Genomic DNA, 21,053 nt, shown 5'->3' on the forward strand with positions numbered 1-21,053 from the left:
CACCACACACATACACACACAAAAGCCACAAAGTTTATATGTACATAATAAAAAACAGGGACTCCATCTTTCCGAGTGTTTAGGGAAGGATCTTCCCTGCATCGCAGTACTGTTATATTCATGGTACAAAGTGTTAACCTGTAAGCTTGCTCAACAGTGGGAACTCACTAGAAAAAGCTTTGAACAGGTAGAAAGGATGATCAGTTCTTCTTGTGCAGGCTTCCCAGCTGAGCTTCAAAGGGTTGGTCAGAGACTGAACAACATTATCATTCAAAAAGTCTAGCTTCAGGTGAGGACAGCAGGACATGAGGGAGCAAAGGTGGCAGTCACTTCTCTGCATGCCTTGCAAGGATTGTGATCCCTGAATTTGCAACTGGAAGTAGCTGTAAATAGCTCTCCTCTGCAATCTCTCAGCTATGATTATAATGAGCAATCAGAGTGGCTGAAGTGTTGCATTGCTTTCTAGATGAAGCACTTGTAATGCTACATTGAGCTCATTTGAATACTAATTAGTAACAGCATCTTAAACAAAATGTGCAGCATAGTGAGAAACATTATTAGAAATTAGTTCCATATTTGACACTGCCTAAATGTACGTACATCTATGCTATAGGTATTCTTTAATAAAATATATATATATATATATATATACACATAATACATCAGCAAGCAATTACAAAGATTGTAGGACAAAACAGCTTAGAGTTGGAAGTGATTTTATTCTTCAAGTGTACAACACATTACACCCAGCTAGATGCATCCATATTTCCAAATGAGACAGAATAACAGTGTCATAATCCTGTTTGCTGTTTCATTTCTTTTCTTTTCTTAAACTACCTAGTAGAGGATGTCTTTTTAATTGCTATTTGTCATTGAACCAATTCTTTCTGGAAAACAGTCTGTAATTTCTCCAAGATCTTTCTCTAGAAATAACATATCTAAAGTCTTTTATAAAGTGCACAGCTAGAGCTGTTTCTTAGCACTAGCGAATTTTTATTACTGTTCAACTCATTTTCTAGATTACTTATGAATAGTTTAACAGAACATGTCCCAGAATGGTTCTTGTGGGACTCATCTAACAACTTCCCTAAAATGAACACCTATCTCCTAACTTTCATACTGCGTAACTTGATGAGCGCTCCAACTGCTGTCTCATTAACGTAAAGGGCAGCAGCACCACTACTTTATTCAGTTGGAGTGTATTCAGGGCATCCATCTCATTCAGCCCCTCACTGGTTTATGAATCCCAAAGAAGCTTAAGCATGAAATAAGTATGAGATTTCCTTCACCCTAATGAGACGCTGCTGGTTAGATACTTCTGTATCTGAGGAATATTGCTGTTGACAACACTGGCATCTATAGATCTCAGGGCTAAGAAGCAACTGAAGAGGAATTCAGATGGCCAAAATCTGAGGTTTAGGATCAAAATCATGCCTAAATCCTGGGCTTTTAAATTCTTTTGTAGCTGTAAGCTGAGTGGGTAGGTTATGCAGTTAGGTCAGGACAGGCTTGGAATATCTATTTATATAGGCACTGACAATATCACCAAAGTAATGCCTTTGTGCTTCAGTGGATTTATTCTGTTATCCTATATTTCAGAAAGCATCCTTCATCAGATATGTGGTTAAGCAGGTAGTTTACCTTTAGGTGTGTAATTAATTCTTTCATCATCTATTGACTTGAAATATATGAACAAATGAATTCCCCAAGAGAAATTTAAGTTTCCTTCACAGTCATAGGTAAGAGCACACAGTAGCTCTCTTCTAATTAGCCCCTTGGAAATATAGTAAAAGTTTTTAATTTTGGTTTTACATAAAATAGGTTAGGCATAGATTTTTCCCAGCAGGACTTTCTATATGATAGGAATATACTTTCTACTATTTCCTTCATGTGACCAAAAAGAAGCTCTTCGTAAAGCACTTGATTACTATAGAGCTGGAGTTGTATTTCAGTTTGGCAATATAATATAATGTGTTGCAAGAGACTTAACTGAGAACTTTGACAACTTCAAAACATTTATTTTCACTTAGATTCCCATACTTAAAGACAGAATGTTTTTTGCAAATGTAAAGATATAAATATTTTGTCTATATATTCCCTTAAGTAAAAAATAATAACAATAATAAAATAAAAATAAAAAAAGCATTCTAATAGGACCAATAGAAATTATAATAAATAACAACAAAACAAAACAAAACAAAAAAAAAGATAAAAAGAGAGGATATAGATATTTAATTTAAATTATCCTGTTTGAATATTTGAAATGGCAATATATTTTGGTTAGACAGTCTTTTGGAGAGCCTTTGAGAGCACTGCTTCACAGAGATCAGGATGAATGTTTCCTGGAAAATAAAAATTATAAATATTAAAACTCTACTATTGTTGTGGATATATAGAACCTTCTGAATTCTTAACATAAATGCAGGTAACCTGCATTTCAAGATGTCAAGAAGACGATAATTTATCATAAGCTAGCTTGTTGAATTACCTAAAACATCAGAAGAACTTTCTAGTGTCTGTAACATCAGTATTACTTTAAGGTGACTATTCACTTTCTCTAAAAATGGAATTAAAATTTATAAAAAGCAAGATAACTTGTCTTCATACACAATAAAATAGAGCTAGAAAGGTGTAATAGAAGTAATAAAATGATTTCAGGAGAGTGAGAATGTTAGCAAAGGAAAAGAAAATATGTTTTCTTCAAGCAGTGTAAACAAATCTATGCCTGCTTTACTCAAAGGATCTTTTTCTTTTATGCCACAGGCTCATTACTTTATTTTTGACAAATACAATAAGCTTTTAAAGTTCTTACAATGCCATCTGCCATTGCAGCATATCTTTAGTCCTTTGTTGTTGTTGGTGGCGGTGGTTTTGTTTTGTTTTGTTTTGTTTTGATCATTAAATAACTGTACTTATACTTTTGAATGTGTTGATTTGGCACTTGGCTATCACCAGCCTGATGTAGTTGAACAAAATCCTGTATCATAGTGAGACTCCTTCCTTAAGTGATGGTAGAGCTTGAAAACACAGTCTGTGCTCATTAATGTTGGTCACTTTGTGCTGAACCTCAGTCACCAGCAGTAGGTCTAGCAGTCACAATTCACTCTGTAGTAGAGCCCAAATGATATTTTAAACCCTCAGATAGTCATGCATAATGCAGCACTTAAGTTTGCTTCCTTGAACTAGTAAGTGCATCTGAAACCAGTGGGCTACTTCCAGGAGTGTATGTAGGTTGAAAATCAAGACATTTATAACACGGCAAAAACAACAACAACAAAACACGATCTTGGGAGCTGAATAAAATCATTTTATAAGTAACAAAGAGATCAAAGAAAAAAATGTAAAACATATATAAAACTTACCATATATAGTGAATTTGGACAGAATGCAGAGTTGCAGAACAATGGAGAAAGAACAATTTATTTAGCATGTTCACAGATCTTAAAATTATCCCCAGTGCATTCTGAAGAGAGAAGGAAGAAATTATCACCATCAGCAATATGGATCATGCAGCAAAGGACTTGAGATGCTGCCATCTCACAGTTATGCCCCCCATCCTCAACACCTAGCTGAACCTGAGGACCTTCAGGAGTAGTGGAAGGTGTGCATAACACCAGAAAATGAGTTAGGCACCAGAAAGTTTGTGTATATGTTATTTTACCTCCATGTAATTTCAGTTGCAAACGTTAGTATGGGGCTACAGTTCTAATAATTCTTTGTTTAGACTTTTACAACTCTACGAAGACAAAAAATAAAAGGTATTTATTTGCTCACAGCAAGAATGTTATGGGTTGGTAGGAATTCAAACAACCTACTTTGTAGCTTGGATTTAACAAATTGGTAATTAGCCTCCCATAAGTAAAAACATGACATTTTGTACTCTCATTAATTAAGACCAAGTCTTCTTCCTGAAGCTGAATCCACCCTGAATGCAGTGGGCCCCTGGGTTGTGATTGTAACTATTAAGATGAACATAAATCTTTGTAGGAAGCATCTTTAGATATGGTAATTGTGCATTTCTTGAGGATCTTCAATTTCCTGCATGGTCTTTTCAAACTTTTTATTCAAATTCTTTGGTTGTGTTCATTGAACATCTTGATCTAATTTAATTCTAGCAGCTATTGGCTAATGACCAGGTGATTCTTACATACTTTGTTCCAGCTTTTGCTCAGTTTTGTACAAGCATAGGTACATCTGTAGGTTTGCGATCTCTCTACTAACAACTTTCTGACATGTAATTTATAGATATATCATATCTATACAGTAGTCACTGGGTGTAGCCTCAGTTTTGGCATGTATCACTAACATGTTAGCCTTCCTCCTAAGCTTTCATTTCCTTTGCACAGAATTTATGATTTTTGTTCATTCACCCCAGGTGTTCAGACTCAGTAGTGATACAATGGGCATGTTGTCATCACATTCTTCTACTGATTTGTCTTTGTCGTCCTTGTCAACTATGTACCTCTTTGCCATTAAGATGTTGTATTTCATTATGAAATGTATTGAGAAATAAAGCACTCCTGAATTAAAGAGCCCATTTGCCAAATGCAGTACTGAATGTACACAAATCTCTGCTCCATTTCACCAAAGTAACTATTAGAATTTTAATGATGCATCAAGAACAGAAAAATAATTGTTGTCATATGTATCTTCTAAATTTTCATCTGTTATAAGCAATCTTCTTTTATATGTACCCATTTAATTATTGGATGTGTGTGGCTGACTGCAGGTGCTGTGATGTGACTGGAGTACACCCACTCTCTTAGCTCTGTTGTGTGAGCCCTACTCATGTATGACCATATCCGTCATCTTTATTCTTCTTCCTGGAGTGAGAATAATTCCTCCAAAACTAAGATTCTAAGATGGTTTCATCTTAGTTTTCTAAGATCTTAGAAAAGATCTTAGAAAACTAAGATGGGTAAGCTCTTAGCTTCACTTTATACTCTGCTCAGGCCTTTCCCTATTCTCAGATTCACTTCAATTCTCAGACTGTTCCTCAGTTTATTTCTCTATTTCTTCAGTGAACACTATCAGGACCTAGGATCTGAGCACTTTTAAACTCTGAAACGGGTACCACTGAGAAATTGTATCTATTCTGATTTATTTGTTTCTGTAGAGTTCACTTATTACTTCTACTAATATCAGCATTGCAGACATCATGGCTTTTGCATTTATGTGCAGATTAAAAATTAATTGGTTTGCATTTGTGAAACTGCATGCTCATTAATTTTCTTCTGTTGTATTGTCCATTGATCTTATGAATAATGCTTCTTTAACAATACTGTTGTGACTATCATCTTTGTCTGTACTCTGCACTATGCTTTTATTTGTAAATTCTTGTCAGATATGAAATCCACTGCAATTCTGTTATTGTTCTTCAAGTACCCATTGTTTCTTTTCATCACTGTATTTGGTACAATGTAAGTTCCATGTATTGTGTTTATGAAATTTATCTCTGCGATCTACACAATTCCTGCTTCAGGTCTTTCTTCTATTACTCTTGGATATTCTGGCATTTTGACTTTATCAGAACACTTTTTTTCATCAGTCTGGATTGCATAATTTTGTTTGCTATTTGAGTTCAAGTTGTTCTTTCAAATTCCTTCCAGAAGCTCTATTTAAGTATATCAGTCTGGGTTCCAATCCAGTCAGTTCTCTGTCAGGTTCAGGACACGTTCTTTTAAAAATTGTAAGGCTACTTTTTCATCAGGAGATAATTCATCATTTTTCTTGGCCTTTATGTTGATTACCATTCATACACTTCACTTTTGCAGAGGTCAGTACTCCTCTAATTTCTGCTATGGAGTTTTATAATTCATTCTCCCTGCTTGGGTCAACATGAACTTATAAAACACAGCAGGTGTTTCAAAGTATGTTAGTTTTTATGAGGGAGTGAGTTACAGAGCCAGGCCTCAGGCTAAGGGGAGGTGGACTACAGCATGTGACAGACACACTGTGAGACAATAGAAGAGGACAAAGGAAGTCTGAAGCATAGAGAGTGAGAGGAACTGGTTTTGGACATGGAATATAATGCTGTTAATTTGGAGAGACGAGGGGAGCTGCCACATAGATGAAGATCAGGAGTAGGTGGTAATTGGTCACTGGAGGGTGCTGTGCTGAACTAAAGTGGATTTAAGTATCACCACCCCATAGTAAACAAGAAACAAGATTGGTACAGTCTAAGGCATCACGTTGGGAAGTCCTGTGTTTGTTTGCTGCTGCAGGAGCAGGACAAGACAAGCTAAGTTTTCTGACCAGACTGAAGGAGTTGAGCCATCTTCTTCTGTCAGGAGGGTGAAAGGAGCAGAAGGGGATGCTTGCCCTGTCCAGCAAGGGAGTACCCAAATGGGTCAGTTGAATATCCTGTTACTACCGTGTTAGTGTCCCTTCCAGACCTGACAGTTTCAGCAGCTGATTGCTGCTTTGTAACACCCTGGTCTGGAAATCATTTTGTTTCTCTGGTGTCATGTTTTCTCCTAGCTAAGAAGCTGTGCTGACAGACCCTGCATGCAAATTCATTTTGAGCTTGTTTACATCTGGAGACCTTAATGCCTGTAAAAAAAACACATAGCTGCACCCATTATTGTAAACATATTGTAGATTTTCCCTTTTGTGCAGCTTCACATATCTCTTTTACTGCTATCATTTGTGTCCTCGTGATGAAGATCACATGCAGGCTGAAGCTGAAGCTTAGAATGAATAGCTCTGAATATAGCACTTGAATCCTTCTGTGAAAATGTAAGTTAATTTAGAACTGGGTTCCTTTCTATAGAAAATAGCTTTGCAAAGTGAGCAGGATTCTGGTGTTCAACCTGTGCCTTTACACCCAGTCACTTGTGAACAGTCACTTTACAGTATCATTTTACATCCCACGAAGTCATGGCAACCACAGGCTCTCCAGGCATCCCACCTGATAGGATTGCAAACTCCAAACTGGAGATATGCTTTGAGGTTCTGGGAGGTATTTTGTTCAGTTCAGGGTCTGCAGATGCCTGTGTGCATATTCAAGTAGATATATAAATACCTGTTTACATCGTGCAGTGTGAAATATTCAGAATGGACAGATTCTGTAATTGGGAAGGGAAATCTTATCTCCTGTGTCTTCAAGAGAGTTTGAACAAAGACAAAGATTTCCGACCCTCCTCTGCAATTACTGGTGGAAAATTCACCATTTTTCATCTAATATTTTGAAACCAGCATATGCAAGTTTTCATAGTTTGTAAATGACTGGGCAGACTTAGTAAAAAAGTATTCTTTGTCTGTCTTGGCTGGGCTTTATGATAATCTCATTCACTTTTGCATCGCGTAGCAGAGAACTTTTCTGTTTATCTAGGAGTTCTCCTAATCTTAGTTCTTACCAGTATCACCTTGGGTGTTCATTCATTAGTATGAGGTGCAGTTTAGAGAACAAACTGATCATCCCCACTTACTGGTGGGGATAGTTACACGGTGTAAATATCACCAGTTCACAGTGTATGAACTGGATTCCTCTTCTGTATGTGTAAACCAAAGGTGGGCTCCAGGTGGGCTCTGACTTCTGGTGAAAACTCTGTTCATGCAGCCAGCCTACAGCTAGCAGGAAGCAAAATCCTCTAAGGTGCTAGATAATAAGTAGTGCTGTAAAGCTAGATATAAGCAGTGTGGACTGACCGTTTTGCTGTGTGGTTGGATTGTGATACTTGCTAATTGAAGGAATCATCCAACTTCATGTGCTCCTGTGATAGGAGAGCCTGTTTAGCTGTGGTACATTTTGAAATCTGTATTACCTGCCAGTAGATAAAACTTTCCATATCAGACAAGTGTCTACTCAGCAGTGTGAGTTATGTCTGTTGTTTTGGTTGTTAGATGCCTTTTACTTGATGAATGATTCAATGTAAGGCAATGCTTAGTCCTAAAATACTGAGTCATATTCCCTGGTTTGGGGAAGCAAAGCTTGGAACAGTGCTCATGGTCTATGAGTTCTTACTCTTCAGTATTTTTCCTGAAGTGATTTAATAGCTTCTCTCCTCTTAATGACACACACAGAGATGCAATAAAAGAAGCATTTTCTGACTTATCACCCTTGTAGGAAGAAGTAACATGTGAAAATTCCATCTTTAACTCCAAGCATGCCATGAAAAAAACATCATTAGATATCTTCAGAAAGAAGTGCTGAGGATCTTGCTGCCCCAGCCTGCTGTTGCTAACACGTATAGAAATGATTGCTGAACAGTAATAGAAAACATGTGTAGAACCTAGGAAAAAGGTTAAAAAAGGTTATAAAATGATGTGTTTTAAAAATTTCTGAGGTTATTGAGATAAGAAAAATGTCATTACCATTATTATTACCATATAAGCATATACATAAATTGCTGTGAGACAGGTCTATGTTATAAAATCATGTTAATGATGTCTTAACTGCAAAAATCCTTATCAAAATAATGAGGCAAATATTATTTTTGTCTTTTTCTACATGTAAAAAAAAAATAAAATATATATATATTTCTTATGAAATTTGTTGGTAGCATACTCCTAGAAGAAAATTTGGGGGATTTTCCGGTGTTGCTTCTATGAGACCTAAAAAAGTTATATGAAAGAACCTTTGAGCATTTACCAGGATATTTATAAACATAAAAACTTTAAAATTTAATTCTGTTGAAAGACTTCATGTCAAATTATGACAGAAGTTGCAATCAAATATGCAAAAGGCATTGTAACGTCTCATGATAGACAGTTATATTATGCTCTGGTTCTTGTGGACATTCAATGAGATTTCAGTGGTAAAGCTGTAATGTCAAAGATATTTGAACTGTAGTAAGAAAAAAAAATCTTATATTATCTGTACTGTTTATCACTTTTAAACTTAAAACTGTTATTTGTATTTTCAACATTTAAAATAAAATTATGGATTACATTTACTGAGTTATGATTTTATCCTAAGTTATCATGCAAAACATACACTTATGGGGCCAGATCTAGGGTTCTGTAGCTAAAGGATATAACTGTTCTGTATTCAGTGAAAACTCATAAAGTCCTTTGGGCTTTGTCTTCTACTGTAGACAAAACAACTATGCTACAGTAGAGTATTGTTTGAAGCATAGCACTGTGCAAGTATTTTTCATGTGAAGCAATGGTATAAATTAGGTAACACCCACATTAAATTAATGCATAATTAAGTAAGTAACAACTGTCATATATTGTTACAGTTTTTATATGTTAGAAATATTAATGCTGAAATAGAATTATTTTAGTATATACTAAGAAGCTATAACTTCTTGACCATTTTTAAGCAAATTAGTATACTTGCTTTCTGTGATTATGTTTTCTATCTATAAAATTAGAATATGCATACGTACTTTACTCAAATTTACGTTTCTAAAAATATTTTTGAAGACTGAGCTTTGAACTGATCGCATCTTCCTCATTTCTTATTGCTGTCATGTATAATGTGTTTTGTTGTCAGAGAAAATAGCATTGACATGATCACTATTTTATATCTTTGCTTTTTATGTATGGGTAACTACTATGAATGCACATTACAGTTTACAATCACAGTCTCAAACTCTTATGCAAAAAAGTGGGTTGAAGATTCAGATCATTGCTCTGACATAAAATAGGATTATTAGGCTCATTTTATACTTGGAAAACTGGGACCAAAAGGCTGTCAAGATAAACTTAGGTGAGGTAAATCTTAGCCAGTGTACACAAGATTGCATAGGTACTGTGTGTCAGAAATGGGACTGAAACTCAAACCTCATGTCTCAGGTGGAAAAACTAGAGCATTGTGTTTCCTTTAGCAATACTGAAATGCACAATCTACAGATATTCTTTAAATAAATGGAATACTTTCATGAGCTACAGAATTTGTTAAAATGCTCCAGAATTGTTAACTGGATCTTTATTTCATATTTTGTGAACAGCCCAGATTCAAACAGATTAATTCAGCTTTTGCCTTATGGAAGTAATATTTCAGTACTCAGTGCTGGAGTATTTCACATTGTTTCACTGTGCTGATTAAAATCCATTGTAGATGATAATTATGCTGGTTTTATCATTCAAACACTCAAAAAAGATTTTAAATCTTTTAGTGGCTTGTAGACTTTTATCTCTCAAAGGGTTTAAAGTCTACTTATATTATGTCCTTTTGTCATGTTCTCTGTAGATGCTAAATCAGTAGATTCCCAGTTTTAAAAAACAACTACACTCTTTTTCATAGGAGGAAGAACTGAGGAAAAGTGGAGAAGCCAAATATGCACACTTGAGTGACGAGCTTCATGTATTAATTGAAGTGTTTGCTCCACCTGGGGAAGCATATTCCCGTATGAGTCATGCCTTGGAAGAAATAAAAAAATTCCTCGTTCCAGTAAGTGGCTTATAGCATTCTTCTGTGACTGTCTATGGCTTTGCTGCATTGAATTTGTGTCTTCTTTAAGTTCCTTCAGCTCAAGGAAAAAAAAATTAAAAAAAATCTGTTGAAGATTCATCTTAGGAAGATGCCAAACAGGCCATTAATTGTCATAGTTGATCCCCTGGTATGTGTTTTATTTTTGTATATATATAGGTAATGATTTATCTAAAGAAGTCAATGAATTTTGTCTGGAGAAAATAGCATGAGCAAAACATTCCTCAGACTTTATACTGATGTTTCTGCTCAGACAGCTAGACTTAACTCAGACCACAATTTAGCAACGCTTCATCAGCTAGGAAACACAGAAACATCTTCTACAGCTGGGAACCTTTTTAGTTCTAGACTCAATACATCAACTTTTAAAGTATTTACCTGTTGATTTTTGTTCAAACTCTCTGAAAATGATTTTCTCCAGTTTTCTACAGCATTCCTTGATATTATCGTACTTACAATTTGTCCTAGAATTTAAGTAATGTTGTTTTATATAGTAGAGTTACAGAAGTTATTGTCTGCAGTCTATCCTGAGACTATTAAGCACTATAAATATGTTCAGAACTTGCATTCCTTCAAAAATACATTGGTAGCTTATTTCTATTTGAAGTAAACCAACAAAGTTAATAAATGTTCATATGTTTTCATAATAACAAAGGGATTTTTATCATGTCATCACATACCAAGATCAGAGGTCTTCATATTAGGCACACATCTGTTTGCATGACAGAAATTAGACATTTTATTCAGTGAGGAGTTCTTAGCAGGAAGAGGAAAGAAAATTAGTTAGAGGCACATTATTTAAATACAGCATTTTAAACATTAATTTTTAGAGCAATGAAACATTTTTAAAGAATACAAAATAAGTAACATAAAACTTACCAAGTGAGTCACAATAAGAAAGCCACTTTTAAAATAGTCTCTTTCAGACTTTCCCATTCCATCTCCTTATACTTCCAATTAAAAACCACTGATATTAAAATATTATTTTCAATATTCTTACACAGGGAAATAACCATGAGACAAGAAAGCACTTTATTCATGATTTCTGACTTTACAATTTCTGAACATGCAATACAAAATTAGGTCATTGTCATAATGCTGGCAACACAACATGGAATGATGTTTTGGCAGCAAGTTAATGGTGAGGATCTGCCAAGACATGCCACTGAAATAAAATTTATAGCTAAATTCCAGATGCCTGAAAAATACACATAACATAGCTAAAAATGGTAGCATTGCTGATAACAAAGATTGCCAGCATTTGTCCTTTGGATAAACCTATTTCCAGTTGTTCACAATTTTGCCAGACTTTAAATTGTTTTTATAAAAGCTTCCTTTCTAAAGATAGTTTTGTATGTCCTCTTTGTTCTGAAAAGGAGCTACTGCATATAGCATTACACAGTAACGATGGTCTCCATTCCTATGCCACCTTGATTTTTAACATTTGTTGAAGATTGTCATCTATTGCAGAGCCTGAGAAAATCTATTCTGGGTCAATAAGGGATAGAGAGTAGTGAGAGCTTTAAAGTTTGTGGTGTATTGCTGTTTACAATACTCAGAATCTGCCTAAGCATGTATTTTGTGTGACACATTATTGATAAATGTTATATGTATTTTCCATCACAAACATAACAGCTGCACTGGAAGAAATGCAAAAACGGGTTCTTTGTTATAAGAGTTTGAACTCGGTTGGCAGTGGCAATAATCACTCTAAACAAGTAACAATCATACTTTATGACTTGTTTGTTTGTTTTATCCCCTCTGCTTCATTTCAGATTTACAGCAATTTACAAAGCAATTATTAACTGGCTGGTTACAACATGTGTCAAGGGGTTTACACTCAAAAAGCTTGCATGAGATAATTTCCTTTTTGTTCCGTATTTACAGCATCTCTTGAATTTGTTTTATGATGTTTTGTTGTTTATAAGACCTAATTTATTGCAGCAGTGAATATCAGAATTTCATTATAGGGATGAAAGCAGTAGAACCTAACAGTTTTATTTATACCAAATCAAGAATGTAATAAACTATTCAAATGAGTTTTCACATTGCATATGAATATTGTTAAATTTAAGTGAAATATTATCGTCAGAAATTACATTGATTGTGTCAGTAAGATGTAAGGACATTTCCATACTTACATCTTAATGAGACTTAATTTTTAAACAAATACCTAGAAAACACAACAAAAAAAATTAAAAAAAAAAAAAAGGGGGGGTGAGGGATAAAAATGAAGAAATTAAAAAAAAAAAAATTAACAGTTTATTAACTGAAGCAAAGTTATGAGGAACTAGTACTTCCAATTTAAATTGGATTATTTAAGTTTCCATCTTGTCCAAGAACAGCATTGAAATTTTTACTTGTCAAGGTTTCACCTCAAAGTTGGAGGCAGAAAACAATTACCACAGTTTATACTGGCTCTTCTAAATGTGAATACATTTCAAAGTCACAAGTGACTCAGCCTCAGGTGGTGTTTTAGGATCCCTCCAACTGGCATTTAAATGAATGATTGAACCCAGGATGTTTGCAGCCTTCAGTAGTTCAGTAACTGACAAGCTTTTAAAACCAAGCTGCTACATTTACTGTCTGCTGCTTCTGTTTTGCAAATGGTGTAAGGTCTGCATGGAAGCCACACTCAGGACTTTTCTACCTGGTGAATAAGATTTATTTTGCAACTGACTTTGCAGGATTATTTATTTTTTTATTATTTTTTAAGAAGAACTTTGGCTTTTGGAGGTGTGGGGAAATCTTATTTACAATTATTAGCTAGAGATAATGCTCTGTTATATTTTGATGTTTAGTCTTAATATGAAATGTTGCTTATAATAGAAGTATGATAGGTCAAAAGAGTAAATGAAATTTACTCTTTTTTTGAGTTTTGAAATACAACTGCCTAATTGTCGTGGTTTAACCCGGCCGGCAGCTAAACACCACGCAGCCGTTCGCTCACCCTCCCCCCTCCCTCTCTGGGACGGGGGAGAGAAATGGAAAGTGAAGCCTGTGAGTTGAGATAAAGACAGTTTAATAAGACAGGAAAATAATAATAACAAAATAATAATAAAATAATAACAATAATAATACAATGGTGATAATAGGAAAGTAATAATAGTATGTACAAAAAAGTGATGCACAATGCAATTGCTCACCACTCGCTGACCGATGCCCAGCCTAACCCCGAGCAGTCCGGCCCCCTCCCCCCGGCTAGCCACCCCTATATATTGTTTAGCATGACGTCAGATGGTATGGAATACCCCTTTGGCTAGTTTGGGTCACCTGTCCTGGGTCTGTCCCCTCCCAGCTCTTACTGCACCCCCAGCCTGCCCGTTGGCAGGACAGAGCAAAAGGCTGAGATGTCCTTGGCTTAGTATAAGCACTGCTCTGCAACAATTAAAGCATCGGGGTGTTATCAGCACTCTTCTCATCCTAAGCCAAAACACAGCATTCCACCAGCTACTAGGAAGAAAATTAATTCTGTGCTAACTGAAACCAGGACACTAATGTAATTTTTTTTTTTTTTTTGGGGGGGGGTGCAACCTAGTAAAAATTAAGACTAAAATGTGCTCCATAAAGTCTAGGTTTTAGTATCGCATTTGTACTGATTTTAACATAATGTAAGGTAGCCAGCATTAACAATGTGGAAAGTATAAACAGTAGAGACTAAAGGCTCTTTTTTGTTGTTGTCTGTTTGTTTTCCATAAAACTTAAATTTCTCACATAGTTCATAGAATCATAGAATATCCTGAGTTTGAAGGGACCCTTAAGGATCATCAAGTCCAACTCTTGACACCGCACAGGTCTACCCAAAGTTGCATGGCTCCAGGATCTATGGCTTAAAAAGCAGAACTGTAAGCCTTTAAATGTTGACAACTTGATCATTTTGAGCTTCTTTGTTTTCACAGAGAAATAAATATTCCCAGAGTCCTCTACCTGTGAACAGTCTTAACCAGATAGCTTTAGGGACTAGAAGGGATGAGGGTGCAGGAAAAGTGGAAAGGATTGCTCTGGGACAGCTGGGGTTAGGAGCTGGGTTTAAGTGCTTTCAGAGATAGTGCGAACCTGAGAGCTGAGGTCCAGGATTCAAGAATAAAGAGTTGGGATTACCAGATGGCCATCCTTTCTGGACACCCAATTAGCTCCCCAGTCATTGAGAGTAGAGAGGAGTGCTCTAGCTGGCCTTGTTTGAGCTGATTTTATCTTGATTTTTCCTCAAATACTAGATTTTGGGTATTCTTACAAGTATTATAACTTTTGTCATTATGCTCCATGCACAACCTGTTTTAGTTGGTTTGACTTGTGCAAGGGGGTTGGAACAGATGACCTCCAGAGGTCCTATCCAACCTCAACCAGTCTGTGATTTTGTGAACTTACGCCACAGACAGATGTATTTTGCAGATTCACCTCTATGGCCTGCACAGATTTCATAAAATCATTTGGTGTCTGACAATCCTCTACTTGTGACCCCAGACTGGATGGCATCTAGGTCTAGGAGATGAACCTAAGGCTGATGATTTGTCTCCGTGCTTCAGAACAGGATCCAGGGTCAGTGAACTAAAAGGGGAAATATTTAAAATGCCCAATTAAGGAGATGGAACAGCTTAGAAGCTTTTCTTGCTCTGCTGATTTTGAAAGGTTCATATCTAGTAAATGTTATTTTAAAATTTCTTCACCGTTAATGAGAAATGAAATGCTAGATAATTCTCATCTGATATGACTACATCATTCTACTTTTACACCCAAATATGGAACAAATATATTTTCTGAACAAGTTAACATTTGCGTATAGTAAAGGACTATGTACCATCTTTAGGGCTTGTGTGCTTCCTAATGTGCTTTTGTTTTGTTTTTCCTGATAATCACTTTTATCCCTGTAAGCAGTGCATTTTTGTTTGACACAGTTAGCATCCCTTGAGACTAGGAGGGAAGCAGATACTGATCACTCATTTTATGTGTGAGTACTCTGTAATAGTGAGCTATTATGTAAAGGGTAGGGTGCAGCTGGTGTGACCACTTTAAAAACATTGTTTACAACTGTGTGGTCAGCTGATCAGGAATTGAACCAATTATCACTTTCAGAGCTACTGTTCAATTTATTTCTCTTCATGCATTTTCCTAGTCTATTATATCAGCTTTAAATTGACACACCCTGGCAACGCTCAAGGGCTAGGAATAAATCCATGGTCACTTAATGCATTTCAGTTGATGGATGATCTCTTGTGATCATCTGGCTGTACACTTTTTTTTTTTTTTTTTTTTTTTTTTGGTATGTTGATCAGATCAGACTCATCAGAAGATTTAGGGAGAGCTGCAGTCTGCTCCCAGGGTGCTGGGAGCCCATCAGCTCTTCAGTCTTCCTAACTAAATATGGAAAGTTATTGAGGAAAAGCAGCCTTTCAGTAAAACAATAAAATACTAATTTCCTACTAACGTTATTTATAATAAAACTTGATGTAGAGGAAAAAAAAAAAAAAGAGGGATTTGAAGGCAATTGAAAACAGACATTGATACTAGTTTCTTTCAGTGGAAAGAATTAAATAATTTGGAAGTAGTTTAATTCTCTGAAGGCCTTTCTCTAGCTAATGTCTCAAAAGAACTTGTTTAACTTCCAACATACATTTCCTCTGTGTATACACAGGAACTCATATGCACTACAAACCGAAGTTGCTAATGATCTGTTATGCTGTGTTGTGCTGGCTATATTGCCATATATACAGCACACAGTAACAATGCGATGTTTTGACTGTTTCCTAACAAGTATACAGAAGTATATGACATTTATTTTGCTCATTTTTATTAGTCATCTGAGTTCCTTCTGTGCTACAGTACAGTATAAAATCTCTATTTAAATACTATTTCACACTCTGTGGTTTTGTAATCTTACTTTTGTTTCTAAATAAGCTATATTATCACTTTTATTTTCAGTCTTCTTGTCCTATTTCAGAGGTATCTCAACAGGCTAAATATTTCTGTAACTATGGCAGTGAGCAGCAGCACAGCTTCATTCCTAAGAATAGACATCTTTTATATTCTTCAAAGTAAATAATTTATACTTGCACATTCTGCAAATGTACTTGCATATTAAGTACAGTAATTATTTAAAAACTGCGATAAGGAAATTATTTGAGCAGCTGTCTAGCTTTGCTATGAGTTCTGTTTTCCTACAGTGCAACATCTCTGGTAATTTTATATACAAGTTTTTTTTTAATTGAGGAAAAATTTTTTAGAGATTCTGTTGAGGCCTAAAATCTCATATAGCACTCTACCTATTCACATCTTTTTTAACTGAAAATTGTCTATTTACAATCAGATTACTATAAGTATGTTTAAATATGTGTACTCAAGAGAGGAGTAATAACTTATGGACAATGGCTGTTGACTTTGTACAAATGATGGAGTTTTTCTGAACATGATACTGGCTGGTCTGGCAGCATGCTGGGCAGCACTGAAGCTGCATAATTTAGATAACCCATTTTAATTTTGACTAAAATAAACTTAAAGCTATCCCTCAGAGTGAAGTTTGGAGGGGAGAGATGTACACTAAGTTTACACAAATGGCCTTTTTTAATTGAAAATTAAGCTACAGTGTCTTTTAAGCTACAGTGTCTTTCAACTGACTTTTTATGTGCTTGCTGATGCACAATATAGACTGCTGATATTACTTCTCCTGTGAAGCTATAAAATGGAGAGCAAAACAAAAAGCATGCAATTCCTCACGCATCTGAAAGAACAAATGTAATGTGCTCTCCGCACAAATGTTTTTAAACGTGTGGTGATGAGTCAGTTGCCTGTTGGCCTATCAGACCTACAGACATCTTTTAACTAGGTTTAGTTCCACAGCTGCTTCAGGTGGCTCAGAATTCACCGCTTCAGGTCTGCTTCAAGGGTTGATACTCCTAAATGGATTAAGGTCTTTTTAGATATTCCAGAGACATAGTTAGTCTGTGAAAGCAATCCCTTGGTGGTCTTGCTCTGTCACACAATGGAATCAATATAAAAGCATGTTCTTACTGCTGGAGCCAGCCCATTGCTTTGCCTTTCAGATTAATTAGAAATGTTAACCTGACTGGGTGTTTTACACCACTCATTGATCTGAGTGTATTACTGAGACATGGCTGTAGTTTAGACATATCTATGACTCACTTGGTGAGTGTGTACTCATAAGCAGTTTCATGGTCTTGTCTCACTGTTGTTAGGGTGCAGATTTTTCACCAGTGACAGATCAGAAGCAATGGTGTGGATGTAGGTGATAAAACTCATGCAGAGAGATTTGAATCCTGTAGCACTAGTCCCAGTTTCTCAACAGCAGTAATAGCTAGGTTTGTAACATTCAGCAAGAACTTGGCTATGGTATTACACATTAAACTGTATAAACCTCTTCACCTCAGAGGAACCCACATACCCTTCAATGAATCTGTCATTTCATTTTAGAAATGGTACAAATTTTGCCAATCTCATCAATGGCAATAAAGATATTGGACTAAATAAAGTCCAATGGATATTGGACTCGGTGAAGAGGCTGCATTTTCATGGCCTTAAAATAAAAGTAGACATGAAAAATGTATGTAAATACTTGTTTTCTTCATGCAATAATTACTTTGTAATGACAACAAAAATGACATGCAAAATGCCATTGTGTGCTGCATCATGTATATTTGTGGGGTTTTTTTAGCCACCAATATGAGTAAAAAAAAGGAAAATATTGGAGTTATAGACATGAGACTAGAAGCAAGAAGATACGAGGTGTTTATTTTGGCTTCTTCAAAAATTGGGAGGATTGTTTATTTTGTTTTGCTTGTGTATTTTTTAAAGTGGGAAGTGGAGGGGGAAGGTTTTGGTGACATTTTAAAGATTGTATCTTTTTTTAAAATATATAACAAAGGTCAGTATAGCCAATTCTGATGATGCCTAGTTATGGTTGCTCAGGAAAGCATAAAAGAAAAAGCACAAATGCAGAGTAATCTTTTCTCTACTGTGTTCTTTCAGCTTCCAGCAGTCAAAAATTGAATCTTTTCAAGGTTACATCTACGCCATCCTGCCTTTATACCCTTGGTAGATTTGTTTCCTACTCTCTGAGCTTGTCAATTGCTGTTGTTTGTTTGTGTTATGTCATTGTTGTTTGTGGTGTTTTTGTTTTTTTGTTTTTTTTTTTTTTTTGAACCTTAGTTAAGTTTTTTGGCAATGAGTTTGACTGTTTAATTACACACTGTGTGTAAAAACAGGAAGCAGGCTTTTTATTTTTATTTTTGTTTTAAACCAGCTGCTTAATGAGCACCCTCATCTTAATGCATAGTTAAAAGCCATGGATAGTTTCACACCATTCAGCACATTCCTCTGGTTTTTCTCTTTTTTGTGCCCCTCATCTTTTCATGTACAGAAGCTGTGAGGTACCTCTGATTATCCCAGTGACATTCTATCCTTTGAACTTCTTTCAGTATTTTCCTTAGTTTACCTCTTATTTTCTTTTAAGGATAAAATGGCTAGGACATCATATGATAGACTCTTCTCAGTAAAAGCAGCAGCATACTTCTGAAATGAATCCTGTGATATTTTCTGTTTTAGTGTCAGGATTTATTCTATTACTGTCTAGCATTCTTCCTGTTTGCACTAATTTTTTGCACTAATCTGATGTTTTCAGAATGCCATTTGTTTAAAAAAAAATAAAATAATCCCTGGCATCTATCTTGAATGAAATAATTAATTTAGCACCATTTACTTTCAGTATTATAATATCTAACAATACTTTAGTTTAATTATTGTCATGTGCATTATTTTGCATTTATCATTACTCATTTTTTCTGTCATTTTTATTTCTAAACATGAGATCTTTCATCTTTTTTTTTTTTTTGCAATAACCTTTAGATTTCATTGTGCTGAATAACTTCCAATGAAATGCTGTCATTTCAGTATTTGTTTTTTTTTAGATAATTCATAGATACCAGGAGCAAAACAGATTTAGTTAGTTAGTTATTTTAGAATCACCACAATCACCCTCCCTCAGAGGGAAAAATAAAGAAGCCCACTATTCCTAATCTTCTTTCTCTTATAATCAATTACAGAACTATTAAGCAATAAGACAATCTCTCTTGCCTTCTGACAACTTTTGCTGTGACTGATGACAGTTTGGATATCCATTTGTGGAGGTCCATTAAAAAAAAGGTGTCTCATTTGCTCTGTGCCATATTACACACCGGTTCAGAAACTTTCTGTGTGAAGGATAAAGGATGAAGGATATGAAGCATATAAATGAAGGATACATCCATAGATGTATTCCTGATGTTTTGAAAGGTTTAAAGTTTCATAAAGGCAAGGAATAATATGATCAAATGTCACTAGGATAAGAAATTTTAAATGAAAAATTAAGTTAAAATATAATTTTTTTAAATATGATTGGTTGACTAGGAAAAGTCTTCTAGAGAAAAACAATAACTTCAGTGAATTGTGGTTTTGGTTCAGCCTCAATGATGAAGCAAAGGCAACAACTTATAAACAATTTATATATAGAAATTAGAGAAAGTTGCAGAAGACAGATTAATAGCAATTAAAGTTGGTGAAATAAAAATTTCACATTTAATTGAATTCATAGTAGTAACAGAAATATGTGACCAGCAATGCAATGATATTATGAATGAGTTTGAGAAACATTAGAAATAGAAGCAACCCTGAAAAAGATGTATAAACCTTAGTCCATAGAGATGCTAACTTTATGGTTAATGATACAGAAAAGGCAGAAAGTTTCCATAAATACCAGTTGTGCAGCTGGAAAAAAGTAGGATGATATACTTGCATCTTACAGGAATGATGCAATACTTTGCAGCACGGTAATGCTGATTTTAAGAACACCCATTCAGAAAAAATGGAATACTAGAGAAAAGTCGTGGTATGCTAGCCTTAGTTTAATGTGCAGTGGAGCTAATAAGGCTGATTTTTAATGACTTCAGGTCTCCTATCTAGATTTTTGGGGTTCATAATGTGTTCTCTGACTGAAACTTCTATGTAATTCAAATTTTCACAGCACTTGCAAACTGTGGATTTTTTTTTTTTTTTTTTTTTTTTTTTTTTGAGGCTTGACCTTATGTTGACATTTGTCCTTTAGTAAGGGCATTGACAGTATCTTCCTCACCCTTCTGGATGACAACTTTCATGGGCAGGACTCACTTCTTTAGGACTACTGGACATATGACAGATATATTTGGAATTAACCAATGAGTCAAAAGTTAACTGGTTTGGAAATACAAGGAGTCAATTAAAAATGTGGCCAGTGAAAAGAAAAACTTGCACTAGCAGAATGACACAGGTAATTACATGGTGACCAGCCTGGCAGAAGTCATTCATAAAATAATTGGGAAAGATTGCAGCTAATGAAAATTTGAGAAAGGTATTTAACCTCTAGTTTTATGTTTTTATGGCTTTTTAAAAAATAATTTATCAACAAATCTTATTTCATGTTCAATGAGAAATTTTGCTGATTAAAATCATGTTAGATATTTTAGTGACACCTGATATTCCCATAAAAAGATATCGCTTGTACAATGTTATTGACACGGGTAATAATCTTTCCTACAAAGAAAGTTTCTGTAAATAGTTGTCTGTAGCAGTTTTCTTACAGAGTTGGTATATGAAACACCTTAGTTTGTCAGTCCTGGTTTTTATACCAGATTTTAAAGATGGAGATTTG

General features: G+C 35.1%; 1 protein-coding gene and 1 long non-coding RNA gene across 6 annotated transcripts in view; one reads left to right on the plus strand and one right to left on the minus strand.

The window, feature by feature from the left end:
• KHDRBS2 (KH RNA binding domain containing, signal transduction associated 2) overlaps positions 1–21,053 on the plus strand; it is a 378,797-nt gene that overhangs the window by 165,972 nt on the left and 191,772 nt on the right. For all 5 annotated transcript variants that reach the window (XM_021269153.4, XM_021269154.4, XM_027455064.3 and 2 more), the window contains exon 4: positions 10,196–10,342. In XM_021269153.4, the coding sequence (XP_021124828.1) occupies positions 10,196–10,342 (147 nt within the window). The remainder of the gene's footprint in view (positions 1–10,195; positions 10,343–21,053) is intronic.
• Positions 754–13,878, minus strand: LOC106015524 (uncharacterized). The gene is made up of 4 exons (XR_002399840.4): positions 13,528–13,878; positions 11,062–11,137; positions 3,363–3,463; positions 754–2,342 (listed from the first exon to the last, which is right to left on the minus strand). It is a non-coding gene; the product is annotated as an uncharacterized lncRNA (long non-coding RNA).

The sequence above is a fragment of the Anas platyrhynchos genome, chromosome 3, assembly GCF_047663525.1.
Source record: "Anas platyrhynchos isolate ZD024472 breed Pekin duck chromosome 3, IASCAAS_PekinDuck_T2T, whole genome shotgun sequence".
Classification (NCBI taxonomy): Eukaryota; Metazoa; Chordata; class Aves; order Anseriformes; family Anatidae; genus Anas; species Anas platyrhynchos.